This window comes from Bufo bufo, chromosome 4 (genome assembly GCF_905171765.1).
Source record: "Bufo bufo chromosome 4, aBufBuf1.1, whole genome shotgun sequence".
Lineage (NCBI taxonomy): Eukaryota > Metazoa > Chordata > Amphibia > Anura > Bufonidae > Bufo > Bufo bufo.
Genome location: NC_053392.1, coordinates 14,070,779 through 14,091,658, shown reverse-complemented (window position 1 = coordinate 14,091,658; position 20,880 = coordinate 14,070,779). Strand labels below are relative to the sequence as shown.

The 20,880-nt window shown below is 45.8% G+C and overlaps 1 protein-coding gene across 1 annotated transcript; it reads right to left on the bottom strand.

Annotated features, from left to right (window-relative positions):
* Positions 1–273: 273 nt before the first annotated feature.
* On the bottom strand, positions 274–11,171 carry LOC120998360 (gastrula zinc finger protein XlCGF52.1-like). Its single transcript, XM_040429028.1, has 4 exons — positions 11,128–11,171; positions 9,713–9,868; positions 9,506–9,629; positions 274–1,411 (listed from the first exon to the last, which is right to left on the bottom strand). Exons 2-4 carry the CDS (start codon positions 9,785–9,787, stop codon positions 348–350), a joined length of 1,263 nt encoding a protein of 420 aa, XP_040284962.1. The 5' UTR covers positions 9,788–9,868; positions 11,128–11,171; the 3' UTR covers positions 274–347.
* Between the last annotated feature and the right edge of the window lie 9,709 nt (positions 11,172–20,880).

Genomic DNA, 20,880 nt, shown 5'->3' with positions numbered 1-20,880 from the left:
GCAGCTCTTACCTCTACTGACGAGCAGGCTGTTATCGGGAGGGAATGGTTCCTTCCCCATAATTGCCTACTAAGTCGGTGTGCGTAAATACACCTTGAGAAGATGCAATGTCCATGGGGACAATTCTGTTTCAAGTAAATATCATTTGGATGTTTGTGAGTTCCAGGCTAATTCGACAAAAAAATAAACACGTTTATCTCCTATTTAATATCAGTATTTAATAACCTGATGGGTTAAATAATCTTTTTTTGTTCTTATAACATGTCCCACATTCCAAACAAGAATATGGTCTCCTCTGTGAGAATAGTCTGGCGAGTTTCAAAATTATATTTTCCACATAAGAAGCATTAAAATGGCTTCTCCCCTGTGTGAAATCCGTCATGTGTAACAAGACTTGACTTTTGTGTAAAACGTTCACCACCCTCTAAGCATAAAAATGGCTTCTGTCCCGTGTGACTTTTCTCATGTCTAATAAGATGTGACTTATCTATAAAACATTTCCCACATTCTGAACATGAATATGGCTTCTCTCCTGTGTGAATTCGCTCATGCTTCACAAGCTGTGAATTATATGCAAAACATTTCTCACATATTGAACAGGAATATGGCTTCTTCCCTGTGTGATATCTCTGATGAAGGTTGAGGTTGTCTTTAGAAATAAAACATTTACCACATTCTGAACATGAATATGGTTTCTCTCCTGTGTGACGTCTCTGATGAACCTGGAGTTTGTTTTTAGTAATAAAACTTTTTCCACATTCTGGACATGAAAATGGCTTCTCTCCTGTGTGAATCCTCTCATGCTTCACAACTTGCGATTCATACATAAAACATTTCCCACATTCTGAACATGAATACGGCTTCTCTCCTGTGTGAGTTCTCTCATGTCGAAGAAGACTTGCTTTGTATGTAAAACGTTTCCCACATTCAGAACATGAATACGGCTTCTCTCCTGTGTGATGTCGCTGATGCACAACAAGACCTGATTTATCTGTAAAACATTTCCCACACTCTGAACATGAATATGGTTTCTCTCCTGTGTGAATTCTCTGATGGACCTTGAGCATGTTATTAGTAATAAAACTTTTCCCACATTCTGAACATGGATACGGCCTCTCTCCAGTGTGACTTTTCCTGTGTTTATGTAGATTTGAGCTGTTTGTATACTCTTTTCCACATTCCCCACATTGAAACCTTTTACCAGCCTTCTGCCCGGTACTTGTGGTAACAATCTGTGATCGGTCAGGCTCATGATTAGGGAGATTATAGTATAGATCTGTACTGTAATGTCCTGGATGTACATTATGGGTAATGAGGTCTTCTCCTTTAGAGTGCCGCCCGATATCTTCATCTTCTACTTTAAAATCTATTGATAACATGAAGTTTCCCTCAGAGATATTACTGGGATTTTCTGTTAGATAAAAAAAAGATTATTATTATTTTTTCATTCAAATCACAGCATAGACACTTTTATAACCTTCCTATTAGTCTGGAAACACACAGGCAGTTTTAGAGCCAAATCAGAAGTGAATCCATCAGGAAGAAGTAGTACTTCATTTATATTTCCCATTCCATTTGAATCCACTCCTGGTTTTGATTAAAAAAAAAAAACCCAGGGAGGCAGAGATGATAAATCAGGTTATAGCTGAACTTTATACAAAGCAGGGGTGGGGGAACCTCAAGGCAGAGGCAGGGAGAGTGAAAGCTGGGTGAACCCCTCTCTGGACCCCTCTGGGATGAGCTTGGCTGCCATTAATGCCAAATAAAGAACTAAATATATAAAATATTCTCAATTTAAAAATTTGACTGCTTTATGTTGTCAAAATTATGCCTGCACTAATATAATAAATACAGTGCAGGCACCATTTTGTGCTTCAAGAATACTGCACTCTGGATTTTTTTTAACTGAAGCGCAATTTCTGACCCCAAGTCAATGATATGTTTGACCAAATATAGCAATCAAATCTTTACGTTGAGAATTTTGTATGGCCCCCGACCGATGTTACAAATACCCAAATGGTCCTCGGCAGCTATAAGGTTCCACATCCCTGATACAGAGGGAAAAAGCAGCATCTACAGAAAGAAAGAGGCAAAGACCCAGACACAGAGGCTGCTGCTGGTTCTAGTAAGTGTCTTACTACCTCCCACTATGGCTGGATTTACAAATACACTGCTGCGTACTACTTTATCTTCTGTCTCCATCATAACAAAGGGCACAAGCACAAAAAAGATGAAAGGCATATCTTCCTCTTTATTATAAATCCTTGTTACAGTCAATGATGATACAATAGTGAAAAAGATGAAACACCCAGAGCTGAGTCAGCGTGAGAGGAGCGCCCTCTGGTTTATGCGTTTAGAGGCCTGATAGACCTTATTGGCCGGTTAGGCCATGGCTCCGGCGGCAGGCATGCACATCTTTGTTAGGCCTTTGGCTAGAATATGGTTATTGTTGGGATGACAAAGGCATTTATTTAAAAAAATGTTTGTTTTATATTTTTAAAAGTGTTATTAAAGAGTAACGCTAGTAGCTCTACTAGCTGCCGTCATCTGAGGAGCAGACAGGCTCCTTATCTCTGACATTATAAACACTTATTATAGCTCAGTTCTTATCTTACTGATGAGAATGTGGCCTAAATAAGTGTTTATGACCCTCAGTAGTTTAGAGATAAGGGTTATTAGATGACCGGCACAAAGTAAAAGTACCAGTCACACAGCTAGAAAAACAGTTAACCCTTTGTGACCGAATGGCTTAATATTTTTAATAATAGCCAATTGAAAAAATTATTTTTAGCCAAAAATTTGTAAAATGCAATCATAAACAAAAATTGCCTCCAAATAACTGTAACATCATTTATTACCAGCAGCCAATTACTTGGTATAGGAGATGGAGAGGTACCGTAAATAGGGAAGAAGCCAAATGTTACCAAGGGAGACTCCTCTTCAGGTCATAGCACCTGGAGCCCAAATCCTGTTTCAGAATAGGGTCCCCATTACATAATGGCAGATACCTGTAATAGTCCTTGTGCTCTCGGTGTATTCTGAGGAGTCCTGTGTGGATATAAGGAACTATATTCTTATTTTTCCTTCTGAAGGAACCCTACCATTTCCTTTGAATCTCGTCTGTCAAATAATTTTCTTTTTAGCTTTTAACAATAAAATGGTGGAGTGACCTCTACCCTCCAACCTGCTGTCATTGTATTTTTCTTCTTCCATATAATCACCAGGAACAGAGCACGCCCCGGGTACATTCACCCACTGCTATACTTTAAACAGAGTGTCCTGGGTGACCACTAGCAGCATAAAGTATGACGTTCTCTGCTGCAGGTGCCCGAGAGAGTTCAGTAATAACTGCATTATTTTGGGGGTCACCTACAAGTTTTAAATTCAAGAAAGTAATCTGACAGGGGTAACAAGAAAAATTAAAATACAAATGGGGAGAAATAAAAAATTAAAAATCATCTATAATGAGAGCTACATCCCCAGTTCAAAAGAGAAAAAGCTCATGGATGTAGCGACCGCACCACACCACACCACACCACATTGTATAAAAGGGTTACTAGCAGCAAAAATATGGGACTCCCCTCACCAGGCCATACAGAACATGGCCAAAGTGGCGGGTGGGAAAAATCTTACTCCCAATGGACATCCACAAGTTTGCAAATAAAATATACGATGAAAATCTGTACATTATCTGTGCAGCGGGGATATCCGGAGACCAAGGAAAATCTTGTTACTACGTTGCTGGCTAGATTCCCGCTCACCTCCCCTACCGTACTAACTGTTGGCTCCCTAATATATTTAGTTGTCGTAAAAGTATCTGCCATTATTTAATGGGGACCTCATTCTGAAGCAGGGATTGGACTCCAGGTGCCGTTACCTGAAGAGGAGTCTCCCTTGGTGATATTTGCTCCTTCCCTATTTACCTCTCTATCTCCTACACCAAGTAATTGGCAAAAAGCTACTGGTCTCTTTAAAGGAAATGTGTCACAAAAAAACACCTTTCTGCCAGTTAAAACCAGATAGTGACACGTCTCCTCTTTATCTAATCTGTTCTTATTTTCTGATTACAGATTTTATTTTTATTTTTTCTGAACATGATTATGGGGGCGGCCATCTTGCCTGAGCTGTTCTTAGCAGCATTTACACAGCATTAAGAAAATTGCTTTACGGCAGCCCCATGAGCCATAATCACAGTGGTCATTGATTTCTATGGGGAGAGTTTTCTAGGCATGCTCTGTAACCCGTGCAGAGGTCATTGTGCAGGGAGGTAGAGTAGATAAGCTCTGACAATTACCTATTGTGGATGGTGGATCCTGTCTTAACTGTACACAGCAGTGATATCATTATAGACAGGATTAGAACAATAAGATAAGTAGATAACTGCATGAAGTGATCTGTACAGAGCAGAAAGTGGCGCCTATTATTAGGCTTAGTGGCCAGTGCGAAAACTGCAGGAATTTATCGGTTTTGTTTGCATACAAATAGTGAAACAAAAAATTCATAACATCATCAAAAGTTCTTTAAAAATATGTTAAACACAAAAACGTGACATTTTCTGATGAAAAATTCCTTTTAAGGACTGGGCAATTTTTCCTCTCTTTTTTCCCCCCATGCTTCCCCAGAGCCATGACGTTTTATTTTTCCCTTGTTTTTTTACAGAACAAGTTGTACTTTGTACCTTCTTGGAAACAACAATCCACAAAGTAAAAATCTCTTGGGAGCCTCAAACCATTTCTTCCTTGTCCACCAAGGTGACCCTGCCCATAAATAGCCTCCCTCCATTTCCAGAATGTCCATGTACACACCCTTCCTGCAACGTTTTAGATAAAGGGAGGCTACTTCCTCAAAACGCGCGCAACAGCGGCTGCTGTACGCCGCTGTTCCCCTGCTTACCACCGCGGTCCCGGGCGTCGTGTTCAGAGTGATCTGCAGCCGGTGCTTCCCATTCACCGTTGCAGTTCTGGGCTCTGGCTGTGTAGGTACTGTTGTTCTGGGATCTGCTCTGACCACAGCATGCTTGCTGCTTCTTTCCTGCAGCACTACCTTAAGGGTCGGCACGCATCACTTCCTGGGCTTTATGGGTTAGGTCATGTGACCTCGCTGACCAATCCTGGCCCTCCTGCGCATATACAAGTGGCTCAGCCCCCTTTCCCAGCTGCCTCAGTGTCAAGGTCCTTGTGTCCTGCTAAGGTCCCTGATTTCTGCTTGTGCGCCTGACTCATATCTGTATTCCTGGATTCTGCTTACTGTCTGATCCCTGCCTGCTTGCCTTGAGTCTCCTGTTGCTGACCCGGATTGCCTGACCTATACCTGTGTCGCCTGCCCTGACTTTTGCCTGTCCGACTTCGCCTCTGCCTCATCCTTCGGTCCTGCACTGTTGCTCCTGCACCTCTAGTACCTTTCTCAGGTACCTCCTGGTCCGCCTGGACCAGCTGCTTCGTGTGCCTATCCTCCTCATAAGGTAGCGACCTGCTGTTCACCTCGGGAAAGTCTATCCTCACCATCAGGGGTACTATGAAGAACTAGGGGTTCACTTAGACAACGCCCTTAGAGGAGGTAGGACACGTGGCACAGTGGGTTCACACTCACTGGTTCGTGACAACGCATAAGTGATTTCTCATATTTTACATTTATAAAGTGCTGGATACTGTGTCTTCTGTGGATCTCACAAGGCCTCACAGGACTCACGCAGCTGAATGTAATGACATCCGTTGTGTCAGTCTGGAGATAATGAAGATTTCATCTATATGAGAATGAGCGGTTCAGTGCACTGAGGGTGGTCCATGGCACTCTGTGCACCTCCTGCTTCCTCTGCCGGCCCCTCCCTCTCCTTCTTGATTGACAGGGCCTCTCCAGATGACTATGCAGCAGTCAGGACCTGTCAACCTCTCGGCTCCACATGATCTCATGATGGGGTGAGAGACGCAGCTTCCTCCCTCATTCTAACCATTTTGATGCTGTGATCAGCACTGACAGCAGCATCTAAGAGGCTAAACTCTGATCCCAGCAGTGACAGCAGAGTGCTAGCTGTGTGATAGTATAGGATGGTGTGATCAGCACTGACAGCAGCATCTAAGAGGCTAAACTCTGATCCCAGCAGTGACAGCAGAGTGCTAGCTGTATGATAGTATAGGATGGTGTGATCAGCACTGACAGCAGCATCTAAGAGGCTAAACTCTGATCCCAGCAGTGACAGCAGAGTGCTAGCTGTATGATAGTATAGGATGGTGTGATCAGCACTGACAGCAGCATCTAAGAGGCTAAACTCTGATCCCAGCAGTGCCAGCTGTATGATAGTATAGGATGGTGTGGACACTGCCTACTTCAGTGCTGCCCATGTCCGGTGCAGAGCATTACCTGACAATAACCTGGTGACAAACTCCATATAATAAACCTTATAGTGATCTATATAAACGCCTCCTCCTCTTATCAGACTCTTCTCCCTCCTCCTCTCACTAAGGCCTCCTGCTGCCCGTTGCCGTATTGCGGATCCGCAATACACGGGCCCCGTTCCGTGGGCATTCCACATCACAGATGCGGACACATTCACTTCAATGGGTCTGCAAATCCGTAGATGCGGAATGGTGCGGAGCGGAACCCTACCAAATCACTACGGAGTGCTTCCGTGGTGTTTCGTCCCGTACTTCCGTTCCGCAAAAAGATAGAACATGGGTCCGCGATCTGCTGCGGCTGCCCCACGGTCGGTGTGCAGAAGGCCTGATTCTGAACCCACTGCTCAAATCCATCACTTAGGGATCAGATTACATATAAGTCTATAGAGAAGGGAGGGGAAGGAGGTGCTGGAGACAGAGGCTGAGAGACAGACACAGAGACAGCTGCTGATCTGGAAATGATTCCTATACAGGCAGCAATCACCCTCTGTATGGGGAACAGTCATGGCTGCTGGGAGCGCTCGTCTCCACACAGAGTCATGGTGTCTGGGCAGTAGACTCCTGTTCACACTGGACAATCTGCTGCCCGGGAACAATTATTGTGGTTACTAGATTTACAGCACTTTTACCCAACTAACGAGTATATTACAGAGACAGCCGAGAATTACAGAGACAGCCGAGAATCAGAGACAGCCGATAATCAGAGACAGTCGAGAATTACAGAGACAGCAGAGAATTACAGACAGAGACAGCTGAGAATTACAGAAAGAGACAGCCGAGAATTACAGACAGAGACAGCCGAGATCTACAGAGACAGCCAAGAATTACAGAGACAGCAGAGAATTACAGAGACAGCTGATAATTACAGAGACTGCTGAGAATTACAGACAGAGACAGCCGAGAATTACAGAGACAGCTGAGAATTACAGAGACAGCCGAGAATTACAGAGACAGCCGAGAATCAGAGACAGCCGATAATCAGAGACAGTCGAGAATTACAGAGACAGCCGAGAATCAGAGACAGCCGATAATCAGAGACAGTCGAGAATTACAGAGACAGCAGAGAATTACAGACAGAGACAGCTGAGAATTACAGAAAGAGACAGCCGAGAATTACAGACAGAGACAGCCGAGATCTACAGAGACAGCCAAGAATTACAGAGACAGCAGAGAATTACAGAGACAGCTGATAATTACAGAGACTGCTGAGAATTACAGACAGAGACAGCCGAGAATTACAGAGACAGCTGAGAATTACAGAGACAGCCGAGAATTACAGAGACAGCTGAGATCTACAGAGACTGCCGAGAATTACAGACAGAGACAGCTGAGATCTACAGAGACTGCCGAGAATTACAGACAGAGACTGCCGAGAATTGCAGACAGAGACAGCTGAGAATTACAGACAGAGACAGCCGAGAATTACAGACAGAGACAGCAGAGAATTACAGACAGAGACAGCCGAGAATTACAGACAGAGACAGCCGAGAATTACAGAAGAGACAGCTGAGAATTACAGACAGAGACAGCCGAGAATTACAGACAGAGACAGCTGAGAATTATAGATACAGACAGCTGAGAATTACAGACAGAGACAGCTGAGAATTACAGACAGACAGCCGAGAATTACAGAAGAGACAGCAGAGGGAAAACTTAAAAATCCTATAAGTCCTATAATATCCAGAAGCAGAGTTATTCCTTATGTCCACACAGCGGTGGACTCTGGATTCTTACCTGTGACCAGTGTGACACTTCAGGCCATGTTACTACTGTGACCCCCGCCCCCTCCTCCCAGGAGACGTAAACCTGTCATCCCTTGTACTATACACTGCAATACTGATCTACAGTGATGTTACCGACATCCTTCTACACCCTGCCAGAGAAATAGGGACTATAAGGCTTCAGAGGCCGGGGATCCTTCAGTCGGCCCCATAGACACCCAGTAATTGCACGAGGCGAGGATCACAGGAAGGAAGGAGCTGTTTCTCTCTGTACAATTGCTTAGATACCGCAATCATTACTGACCACAGCATCTGAGGAGCAGAACAGCCGGGATCAGAGTTATGTCCAATCCCAACCCCTGCAGGTAGATGGCAGCCGTGTAACACATCCGGAACCTGCCGTGTATGGACAACAAGGTGTGTAATGCCGTCCAGCACATCCATACGTCAGGCCTATATAAGTGCAGAAAATCCATCCATCCCCTGCTGCAGGAACATCCACATTCTGATACACAGGACGGACTTCAGGAGCGGAAACCTCTACAACAAACCTGCCGTGTGTGAACACACCCTAATGCAGCAGTACAGTAAAGCGAGGAACGTGTGTGTGGAGCTCAGGCATCGGCCGCTGATCAGGGACGTCTGTCACCCCCCCAGGCTGCCCGATTCATCTGCACCCCCCATGTCACCCCAGTCCTATGTATCCTGGAGCAGATCCTCACAGTAAGAGAAAGCGGAGCCCATGACATATTGTGGAGCCTCCACAGCTAGAACACTCCGGGCCGTACATCTACTGCTAGAAGTCATATGTCCGCTCTGACAGGACCACAGACTGGAGGAGGAGAGAGAAGAGCCCGGTGATCCCACCTTCTCCTCCGGTCACACATAGCACCTTGTGTCTTCTCTGCTTGTGGAGTGACTAGAGGATCCCAGACATGAAGGGAGGAGAACTACTGGAATAAGATGTGTTCACACCACGTCTGAGCCTTCCATCAGAGGTAGATATCAGGAGGGTTTCCTAACGTAGATCTCTGATAGAAGGAGGTGACGTCTCCCCTGTACAGTCCTATCATTCTATATAGTCACACAGGGGCAGACGTCACCCATAAGCCCCATGTATACGGCACGGCGCAGGTTTTCCTGCAGGATCCTCTGTATAGAATAGTGTCATCTACTGTACCGGCCGATGGAGGCCAAAAGGACACTATATCTGTCAGGGGGATGGAGCCTATGGAGAAGTGTGATGTATATGGGAAATGTAGGCTCTAACGTGATGTGACCGGAGAATAACATGTGGAGCTCCTACATTACATGTCATTACACGCGTGTACACACTGCACATGACCGGACTGAGGCTCTAACACGGCCTCTTCTCACCTCGTCTCCTCTTACCTGGTGATGTCAGAGGCCGGGGAGCCTCCATCATGGCCTCCTTGTACAGATCCTTGTGTCCTTCTATATACTCCCACTCCTCCATGGAGAAATAGACCGCCACATCCTGACACCTTACAGGAACCTGACAACACAATGACACCGTCATCACCCAGACCCCTCCAGTGCTGTTACTGGAGAATTTCCCAGCATTCCCAGCAGTGTCACCTCTCCAGTCAGCAGCTCCATCATCTTGTGGGTGAGTTCTAGGATCTTCTGCTCATGTATCATGGTGGGAAGCATTGTGATGGGGGTCCTGCTCCACCCTCCTGACTCATGGATGATGGGAGTCCCCCCCGATGTCTTCTTCACTATGGTGTAATCCTGTGGATGGAGAGAGACACTTAAAGGGTTGTCCGAGTTATGAAAAACAAAAATATAGCACTGAAAATCTGATGGGCAGCAATATATAACTAAGCTAAGCAAGTTTTATGCAAAAATATATATATTTCCTAATTTCAATGGTTCTTTTCTGGCCCTTTGTTTACATGCAATAAAAACTATCTCTGCCCCTCCCCCGCTCTGCTAAGGGAGTGAATACAAGAGCTGCCCTGAGTGACATGTCTGCCTGCTGGGAGAATCAGCAGCATGTTGTATGTGTAGGACTACAAGTCCCACCTGTATTATGACACTGCTAATACACGCAGGATCTTCCCCCTACCTTCTTGTGCAATGCTCTCTCTAGTCCTTCAGCTCCTGTGCCCAGAATTGTCACTGCTGCAGATACCCAGTGTGTGCAGCTGAAGGGGTTAAGAATCCTAGGAGAGAGCAGACGGCAGTGAAGGGGGCGTGGCCAGCACAGTGACTCTCGTTTTGTAAACAAACATTATCAGAGCAGGGAGAGAAGCTGACATCACAGGTCATGTGACCCTCAGTGAAATCTGAGAAACCAGCCACTGGAGATAAAGTGAGTTAATTGGAAAGCTGTTATATTTGCCCAGTTAGGAACATAGAAAGAACAAAAAAATAACTCGGACAACCCCTTTAAGGAAAGAAATTCCTTCCTGACTCCAGATCTACACTCAGAATCCCTCCCTGGATCATGGCCCCATCTCCAGTAATCTAGTCACTAGAAGCTGGAATATTATTACCCTCCAGACCTCCAGGCCCCTTCTGGACTCTTCTAGAGAATCCCCCATGATCCCTTCCTCTGGCAGAGAGCTCCATAGTCTCACTGCTCTTACAGTAAAGACTCCTCTTCTATGTTGGTGGAGAAACCTTCTTTCCACTAGACGTAGTGGAGGCCTCATTGTTATAGTCCAGTATCATCTAGATGTCAGACTAGGGGTAGAAATCCTCCCTCCAGGCCACACTCCGGCCATCTCCTCCTCTGCTTCCTCTCCTCCTGGGTACAACGTGCCAACTTACCTTCTCATGGCTCCTACAACATGACTATTGGTCTCCATGATCCATCACTGACCATACTGGTGGCTGATCTTCAGGTTCTCCATCACTTGGAAGGTCTGGAGGCCGTTCTCCAGGACCCTGGACTCTTCCTATCACTTCCTATGATGGATTCTCCTTCCCGATGTCTGACTTGTTACAGAATACAATAAAGAGGAGAGAAATCTAGAAAAGTTTACCTCTCCGCTCAGCAGGGAGATGATCTCCAAGGTGAAGTCTAATATTCTTCTGCTGATCTCCTTCCTGTCCATCCTTGGTGGTCATTCAGGAGAAGAGGAGAGACCTGGAGGAGCTGGAGGCTTCTAGTACTGCAGGCGCCTTTATGAGGAGAGGAGAGGCTGGAAATCCTCCAGGGACAAGAGCATTAGTGAGATCCAGAACCGCACTTACTGCTCCTGGAGAGACCCCGCTTCTCAGAGCCCCCAGCACCGGGGATAAAGGGGGATTCTGGAGAAATGGCTCCAGACAACACAGCAGTGACTACCGACCAGGACCTGCTCTGTATCTGCTGCACTGCAAGAGCTGAAGGACCTGGGATGATGTCACTGTCATGTGATCAGGAGGGGGCGGAGCTCAGCAGTGGAGAGAAGTGGTAGAGAAGGACCTGTGATGATGTCACCATCATGTGAACAGTGGAGAAGGGGGCAGAGCTCAGCAATGGAGAGAAGTGGTGGTAGTGAGGGGCCTGTGATGATGTCACTGTCATGTGACCAGACTTCTGTGAGGGAGGAGATATTTAACTCTTAGATACCTGCACACGGGTGCAGATAAACTTGCAGAAGATCTCCGTCATGTCCAGTCTTCACAGTAATAGGTAAATGTGCGGTTCTGCTTTACACTGATGTGATGAATGTACATTTGTGGCCAAAAGTTTTGAGAATTACATAAATATTGGAAATTGGAAAAGTTGCTGCTTAAGTTTTTATAATAGCAATTTGCATATACTCCAGAATGTTATGAAGAGTGATCAGATGAATTGCATAGTCCTTTTTTGCCATGAAAATTAACTTAATCCCCAAAAAAACTTTCCACTGCATTTCATTGCTGTCATTAAAGGACCTGCTGAGATCATTTCAGTAATAGTCTTGTTAACTCAGGTGAGAATGTTGACGAGCACAAGGCTGGAGATCATTATGTCAGGCTGATTGGGTTAATATGACAGACTTGACATGTTAAAAGGAGGGTGATGCTTGAAATCATTCTTCTTCCATTGTTAACCATGGTGACCTGCAAAGAAACACGTGCAGCCATCATTGCGTTGCATAAAAATGGCTTCACAGGCAAGGATATTGTGGCTACTAAGATTGCACCTCAATCAACAATTTATAGGATCATCAAGAACTTCAAGGAAAGAGGTTCAATTCTTGTTAAGAAGGCTTCAGGGCGTCCAAGAAAGTCCAGCAAGCGCCAGGATAGTCTCCTAAAGAGGATTCAGCTGCGGGATCGGAGTGCCACCAGTGCAGAGCTTGCTCAGGAATGGCAGCAGGCAGGTGTGAGCGCATCTGCACGCACAGTGAGGCGAAGACTTTTGGAAGATGGCCTGGTGTCAAGAAGGGCAGCAAAGAAGCCACTTCTCTCCAAAAAAAACATCAGGGACAGATTGATCTTCTGCAGAAAGTATGGTGAATGGACTGCTGAGGACTGGGGCAAAGTCATATTCTCCGATGAAGCCTCTTTCCGATTGTTTGGGGCATCTGGAAAAAGGCTTGTCCGGAGAAGAAAAGGTGAGCGCTACCATCAGTCCTGTGTCATGCCAACAGTAAAGCATCCTGAGACCATTCATTTGTGGGGTTGCTTCTCATACAAGGGAGTGGGCTCACTCACAATTTTGCCCAAAAACACAGCCATGAATAAAGAATAGTACCAAAACACCCTCCAACAGCAACTTCTTCCAACAATCCAACAACAGTTTGGTGAAGAACAATGCATTTTCCAGCACGATGGAGCACCGTGCCATAAGGCAAAAGTGATAACTAAGTGGCTTGGGGACCAAAACGTTGACATTTTGGGTCCATGGCCTGGAAACTCCCCAGATCTTAATCCCATTGAGAACTTGTGGTCAATCCTCAAGAGGCGGGTGGACAAACAAAAACCCACTAATTCTGACAAACTCCAAGAAGTGATTATGAAAGAATGGGTTGCTATCAGTCAGGAATTGGCCCAGAAGTTGATTGAGAGCATGCCCAGTCGGATTGCAGAGGTCCTGAAAAAGAAGGGCCAACACTGCAAATACTGACTCTTTGCATAAATGTCATGTAATTGTCGATAAAAGCTTTTGAAACGTATGAAGTGCGTGTAATTATATTTCACTACATCACAGAGACAACTGAAACAAAGATCTAAAAGCAGTTTAGCAGCAAACTTTGTGAAAACTAATATGTGTGTCATTCTCAAAACTTTTGGCCACGACTGTAATCCGCCTGATTATGTCTGCTGATAATAAATTACTCTGCAGGACATTGTTCACCAGAGAAAGACACCTGGAGACATTGGGTCTCATTTACTAAGTTGAAATATGCCTAAATTAGGCGTATTTCAGGTGCAGATGCTAACTACGCCGCACTCACGCCAGGTCTAACATTCTCATTCCTTTCTCCGCTCCACAGCCCCTACGCCTCCTGCAGACACCATGCTGTAGTGTGCTGCTGGTTCTAACAGCCACGATGATTTTGGTGTGCACCCACAACTGCCCCCCCCCCCCCCCAGCATCTCATTCACAGACATTGGTCACTGACCAGGCAATCATCACACCTGGCCTCAACTCTTCTTCCCCACCAGATGATCTTCACACGTGGCCTCAACACATCCCCCCAACCAGGAGATCTTTATACATGGCCTCAATACATCTCCCTGACCAGGCAATCATCACACTTGGCCTCAACATATCTACCTGACCAGGTGATCATCACAAATGACATTGACACATTCCCCTTACCAGGCAATCATCACACATGGGCTCAAGATCAGTTCCTGATTCTTCCATTTTTTCTGGTGTTCTGACTTCTGGCTTGTTTTCGGATTTACCCTGTGACTGTTGTTTCTGTTTATATCTGCTGTTCAGGTGAATGGACTCTGGCTTGTTTCTGGAATAACCTCTCGTGTACTGCATTCATTGTGTCTGTCTCTCCTGGTTTTTGACCCTGCTTGTTTACTCCTCTTTGCACCTCCCTGGTCATTATGGAAGGTCTACTACTAGTGAGCCTGCACCAGTATTCTGTTATCAGCACCACAGACGTATCCAAGGTCCCTAGCAGAAAAGTCCATCCCACCTTGCAGTAGACTTTGGTGAATACCTAGAGGTTGCCCCAGTTTTATACTACCCGGAGTGGTTTTGGATGGCTGGTAGCAGGTTGGGGTTCACTGGCTGTCGTCCAGGTGATGACTAGTAGTCCCTAAGATAAGATAACTCGAATCTTGGATGTTTAATCTCCTAGATGTAACAGTCAATAGCACTCGTGGCATCTAAGCAGTTAGAGGTAGAGGTCTATCTCGGTCCCCATGACTGCAATCACATACAATGTGATTTCCTGGAATTTTTTTTAGATTCTGTCTCTCACAGTTGAAGTGTACCTACGATAAAAATTACAGACCTCTCCATTGTTTGTAGGCGGGAAAACGTGCAAAATCATCAGTGTATCAAATACTTATTTTCCCCACTGTATAGGGGCGGGGGGCGTTTATCATTGTAGGTGTATTTGAGTCAAGTTTTTATATTAGAGTCCTGCACCTGCACCAAACTTTTAAAAACGTCACCTAGTAATAATGAATGTGGAGCAGACAGGGACATGCAACAATTCCCTGAACCAACAAAAAAACACACTCCAAGCTCCCAGAACACGTCAGTAGCAATGGCCCAATCTGCAGTAATCCAGACCACATGGCTGCAGTGCTTATCGAATGCGTACAGTCTAAGGGCTCATGCACATGACCGTATGTATTTTGTGGTCCGCAAAAAAACGGATCCGCAAAAAATACGAATGACGTCCGTGTGCATTCCATATTTTGCAGAATAGAACAGCTGGCCCCTAATAGAACAGTCCTATCCTTGTCCATAATGTGGACAATACTAGGACATGTTCTATTTTGTTGTGGAACGGACATATGGAAACGGAATGCACACGGACTAACTTCCGTTGTTTTTTGCGGACCCATTGAAAAGAATAGTTCCGCACACGGTCCGGAAAAAACGAAATGGGAACAGAAATGAAATACATTAGTGTACATGAGCCCTAAGGGGGGAATTTATCATGAGGGTAATATCTAAAGTCTGGGTTGGAGTACTTTGTATAGAAATACTACTCCAGTTTTTCTAGTTGCAAATTATGAACCTACCTTAAAAGTGGTGTAAGCAGGAAACATAACCTCTTTTGTACTCCAAAACCAGAAGTCGGGCCAAAAAGGGCCGAGGTCAAAATGTCAAGGGTAAAGCATGCAACATCATGTCAACATTTTATCATCAAAATACTGGTCTCCAGATCTGATAGATGAAAAATATACAGTCCTGATCAAAAGTTTAAGACCACTTGAAAAATGGCAAACAATCCTATGTATCATGGCTGGATCTTAACAAGGTTCCAAGTAGAGCTTCAACATGCAACAAGTAGAAATGGGAGTGAGACAAAACATTTTTTGAGCATTCAATTTAATGAAAACAACGATTAAACTGAAACAGGCTGTTTTTCAGCTGATCAAAAGTTTAGGACCACACCTCCAAAAAAAAACTAAACCCCCCCAAAACAGAAATCCAACCTCCAATCATGACCTCAGTAATGAGTAGCTCCGCCGTTATTGTTTCGGCATGCTTGATGCAAGCGTTTCCATGAGGTGAGTGGGAACATTTCTCCAAGTGGTGAAGACGGCCGCCCGAAGGCCATCTACTGTCTGGAACTGCTGTCCATTTTTGTAAACTTCCCTTGCCATCCATCCCCAAAGGTTCTCAATTGTATTTAGATCAGGGGAACACGCAGGATGGGCCAAAAGAGTGATGTTATTCTCCTGGAAGAAGTCCCTTGTCCTGCGGGCATTGTGTACTGTAGCGTTGTCCTGTTACCACACAGACGAGGACCCTCAGTCATGAGGAATGCTCTCTGCAACATCTGGACATAGCCAGCGTCCGTTTGACGCCCCTGCACTTCCTGAAGCTCCATTGTTCCACTGAAGGAAAAAGCCCCCCAGACCATTATGGCGCCCGCTCCACTGTGGCGCGTAGAAAACATCTCAGGTGGGATCTGCTTGTTATGCCAGTAACGTTGGAAACCATCAGGACCATCAAGGTAAAAAAAATTCTCATCAGAGAATAAAACTTTCTTCCACCTTTGAATGTCCCATGTTTGTTGCTCTCTAGCAAAGTCCAAACGAGCAGTTCTGTGGCGTTCAAGGAGACGAGGTCTTTGAAGACGTTTTTTGTTTTTGAAGCCCTTCAGTCTCAGATGCGTCTGATGGTTATGGGGCTGCAGTCAGCACCAGTAAGGGCCTTAATTTGGGTCGAGGATCGTCCAGTGTCTTGACGGACAGCCGATTGGATCCTCCGGCTCAGTGCTGATGACATTTTTTTTGGGTCTTCCACTTGACTTTTTGGTTCCATAACCCTCAGGATCATTTAAGAAATTCCAAATGACTGTCTTACTGCGTCCCACCTCAGCAGCGATGGCGGCTGTGAAAGACCCTGCTTATGCAGTTCAACAACCCGACCACGTTCAAAAAGGGAGAGTTTTTTTGCCTTTGCCATCACAACGTGTGACTACCTGACAGAGAATGACAATGAATCCACATCTTTGCACAGATTTGGCCTTTTAAAGGCATGTGGTCCTAAACTTTGGATCAGCTGAAAAACAGCCTGTTTCAGTTTAATCGTTATTTTCAATTAATTGAATGCTCAAAAAATGTTTTGTCTCACTCCCATTTCTTATTGTTGCATGTTGAAGCTCTACTTGGAACCTTGTTAAGATCCAACAATGTAAAATATGATTTTTTGCCATTTTTCAAGTGGGCTAAGGCCTCTTTCAGACGGGCGTTGCGGGAAAATGTGCGAGTGCGTTGCGGGAACATGCGCGATTTTTCTGCGCGAGTGCAAAACATTGTAATGCATTTTGCACGTGCGTGAGAAAAATCGCGCATGTTTGGTACCCAAACCCGAACTTCTTCACAGAAGTTCGGGCTTGGGATCGGTGTTCTGTAGATTGTATTATTTTCCCTTATAACATGGTTATAAGGGAAAATCATAGCATTCTGAATACAGACTGCATAGTACAATAGCGCTGGAGGGGTTAAAAAAAATAATAATAATAATTTAACTCACCTTAATCCAATTGATCGAGCAGCCGGCATCTGCTTCTGTATTCTTTCTTTGCTGTGTGCAGTAACAGGACCTGTGGTGACGTCACTCCGGTCATCACATGGTCCATCACCATGGTAAAAGATCATGTGATGGATCATGTGATGACCGGAGTGACGTCACCACAGGTCCTGTTACTGAACACAGCAAAGAAAGGAGACAGAAGGAGATGCCGGCTGCGCGATCAAGTGTGAGTTAAATTTTATTTTTTATTTTTTTAACCCCTCCAGCGCTATTGTACTACCGTAAGCATTCTGTATTCAGAATGCTATTATTTTCCCTTATAACCATGTTATAAGGGAAAATAATAATGATCGGGTCTCCATCCCGATCGTCTCCTAGCAACCGTGCGTGAAAATCGCACCGCATTCGCACTTGCTTGCAGATGCTTGCGATTTTCATGCAACCCCATTCATTTCTATGGGGCCTGCATTAAGTGAAAAACGCACAAAATAGAGCATGCTGCGATTTTCACGCAACGCACAAGTGATGCGTGAAAATCACCGCTCATGTGCACAGCCCCATAGAAATGAATGGGTCGGGATTCAGTGCGGGTGCAATGTGTTCACCTCACGCATCGCATCCGCGCGGAATACTCGTCCGTGTGAAAGGGGCCTAAAACTTTTGATCAGGACTGTACATAAAGAAAACGCTACACCTCACTAGAATTCACTATTACAAAAAAATACCCTTAATAGGAGCTAAATATTATCATCCCAGGAAACCCCAAGGTCATTTTATAGCTAGACCTTTATGATCTTAGTCTCTTTCCCCTTCCCATCATATTTAGGGAGTCTAATGTTACAGTTTCCCCCTTGCTAAGTCTCCGACCAGAACAGACCAAGGAGATCCAAAAGTTCAACACTTATATCCATTTTGCTAGACGTTATTCCCAACTCTACAGAATCTTTCTTCCAGTGTAAACACACATGTAGCCCCTTTATTACCCGAGGGCTTGTTCCACAGGACACTTTCTATTCCCTATATTAGTGACCAATTTCTGCAGCCTGCAGTGGAGCCTCAGTCTTCCCACCCTCAATCTAGGGAAGGTGACACTACACATAAAACAGATACCCCACCAATTTTCAAAGCTTCTTTTTTTTTTCTTCAAGGGAAAACATGTTTCTTAATAAGCATGTCCTGACTGCGCACACGTGCAACATGACCGGCCATGAGGGGCACTCTGGCATTAACAGCACCCGTGACCTTGGATGTGACTGTTAGGAGGAACTCCACTTTCCTAAAGCATTAGACTAGTGAGGACTGAAGCGACCCCCAAATATGTCCGTACACAACGCTTCCCGCATCCATCCAGTAAGGCTGAAGGAACGCCCCGGTTACAGATGCGCAGCACTCCAATGAAGATGTTGCTTTCTAGCATAAGGCCTCATGCACACGACCGTATTTTTTTGCGGTCCGCAAAAACGGGTTCCGTTTTGCCGTGATCCGTGACCGTTTTTTCGTCCGTGGGTCTTCCTTGATTTTTGGAGGATCCACGGACATGAAAAAAAAGTCGTTTTGGTGTCCGCCTGGCCGTGCGGAGCCAAACGGATCCGTCCTGAATTACAATGCAAGTCAATGGGGACGGATCCGTTTGACATTGACACAATATGGTGCAATTTCAAACGGATCCGTCCCCATTGACTTTCAATGTAAAGTCAGGAGTTAATATACCATAGGATCGGAGTTTTCTCCAATCCGATGGTATATTTTAACTTGAAGCGTCCCCATCACCATGGGAACGCCTCTATGTTAGAATATACCGTCGGATTTGAGTTAGATCGTGAAACTCAGATCCGACAGTATATTCTAACACAGAGGCGTTCCCATGGTGATGGGGACGCTTCAGGTTAGAATATACTAAAAGAACTGTGTACATGACTGCCCCCTGCTGCCTGGCAGGTTCTGCCAGGCAGCAGCCCCCCCCTGTAGTTAACACATTGGTGGCCAGTGCGGCCGGCCCCCCCCTCCCTCCCCTGTAGTTAACTCATTGGTGGCCAGTGGGCCCCCCTCCCTCCCCTGTAGTTAACTCATTGGTGGCCAGTGCGGCCGGCCCCCCTCCCTCCCCTGTAGTTAACTCGTTGGTGGCCAGTGGGCCCCTCCTCCCTCCCCTGTAGTTAACTCGTTGGTGGCCAGTGGGCCTTCTCCCCTCCCTCCCCCTCCTAATTAAAATCTCCCCTCTATCATTGGTGGCAGCAGAGTGTACCGATCGGAGTCCCAGTTTAATCGCTGGGGCTCCGATCGGTAACCATGGCAACCAGGACGCTACTGCAGTCCCGGTTGCCATGGTTACTTAGCAATTTGTAGAACCATTATACTTACCTGTGAGCTGCGATGTCTGCGTCCGGCCGGGAGCTCCTCCTACTGGTAAGTGACGTCCGGCCGGGAGCTCCTCCTACTGGTAAGTGACATGACCTGTCACTTACCAGTAGGAGGAGCTCCCGGCCGGACGCAGACATCGCAGCTCACAGGTAAGTATAATGGTTCTACAAATTGCTAAGTAACCATGGCAACCGGGACTGCAGTAGCGTCCTGGTTGCCATGGTTACCGATCTGAGCCCCAGCGATTAAACTGGGACTCCGATCGGTACACTCCGCTGCCACCAATGATAGGGGGGAGATTTTAATTAGGAGGGGGAGGGAGGGGAGAAGGCCCACTGGCCACCAACGAGTTAACTACAGGGGAGGGAGGAGGGGCCCACTGGCCACCAATGAGTTAACTACAGGGGAGGGAGGGGGCCCACTGGCCACCAATGAGTTAACTACAGGGGAGGGGGGGGGGGCCGCACTGGCCACCAATGTGTTAACTACAGGGGAGGGGGGCCCACTGGCCACCAATGAGTTAACTACAGGGGAGGGAGGGTGGGGGGGCCGGCCGCACTGGCCACCAATGTGTTAACTACAGGGGGGGGGCTGCCCCCTGCTGCCTGGCAGAACCTGCCAGGCAGCAGGGGGCAGTCATGTACACAGTTCTTTTAGTATATTCTAACCTGAAGCGTCCCCATCACCATGGGAACGCCTCTGTGTTAGAATATACTGTCGGTTTTGAGTTTTCACGAAGTGAAATCTCAGCTATGAAAAAGCTTTTATGCAGACGGATCTTCGGATCCGTCTGTATAAAAACTAACCTACGGACTCGGATCACGGACAAGGATGCCAATCTTGTGTGCATCCGTGTTCTTTCACGGACCCATTGACTTGAATGGGTCCGTGAACCGTTGTCCGTCAAAAAAATAGGACAGGTCATATTTATTTGACGGACAGGATACACGGATCACAGTCTCGGCTGCAAAACGGTGCATTTTCCGATTTTTCCACGGACCCATTGAAAGTCAATGGGTCCGCGAAAAAAAAACGGAAAACGGCACAACGGCCACGGATGCACACAACGGTCGTGTGCATGAGGCCTAAGATAGGATAACCTCTAGCACACTGTTCTTCAATGGTCACACAGCAGAGCGGTACTTAGAGGGTGTGGGTACGTTTAGAGTAGCAAGGAACAGATTATTACATTTAAGATTTAATATAACGGTACAGTGCTAAAAGTTACAAAAAGATGACAAAAAGGGACATACTGATAATCAAACAGTACAGAAAT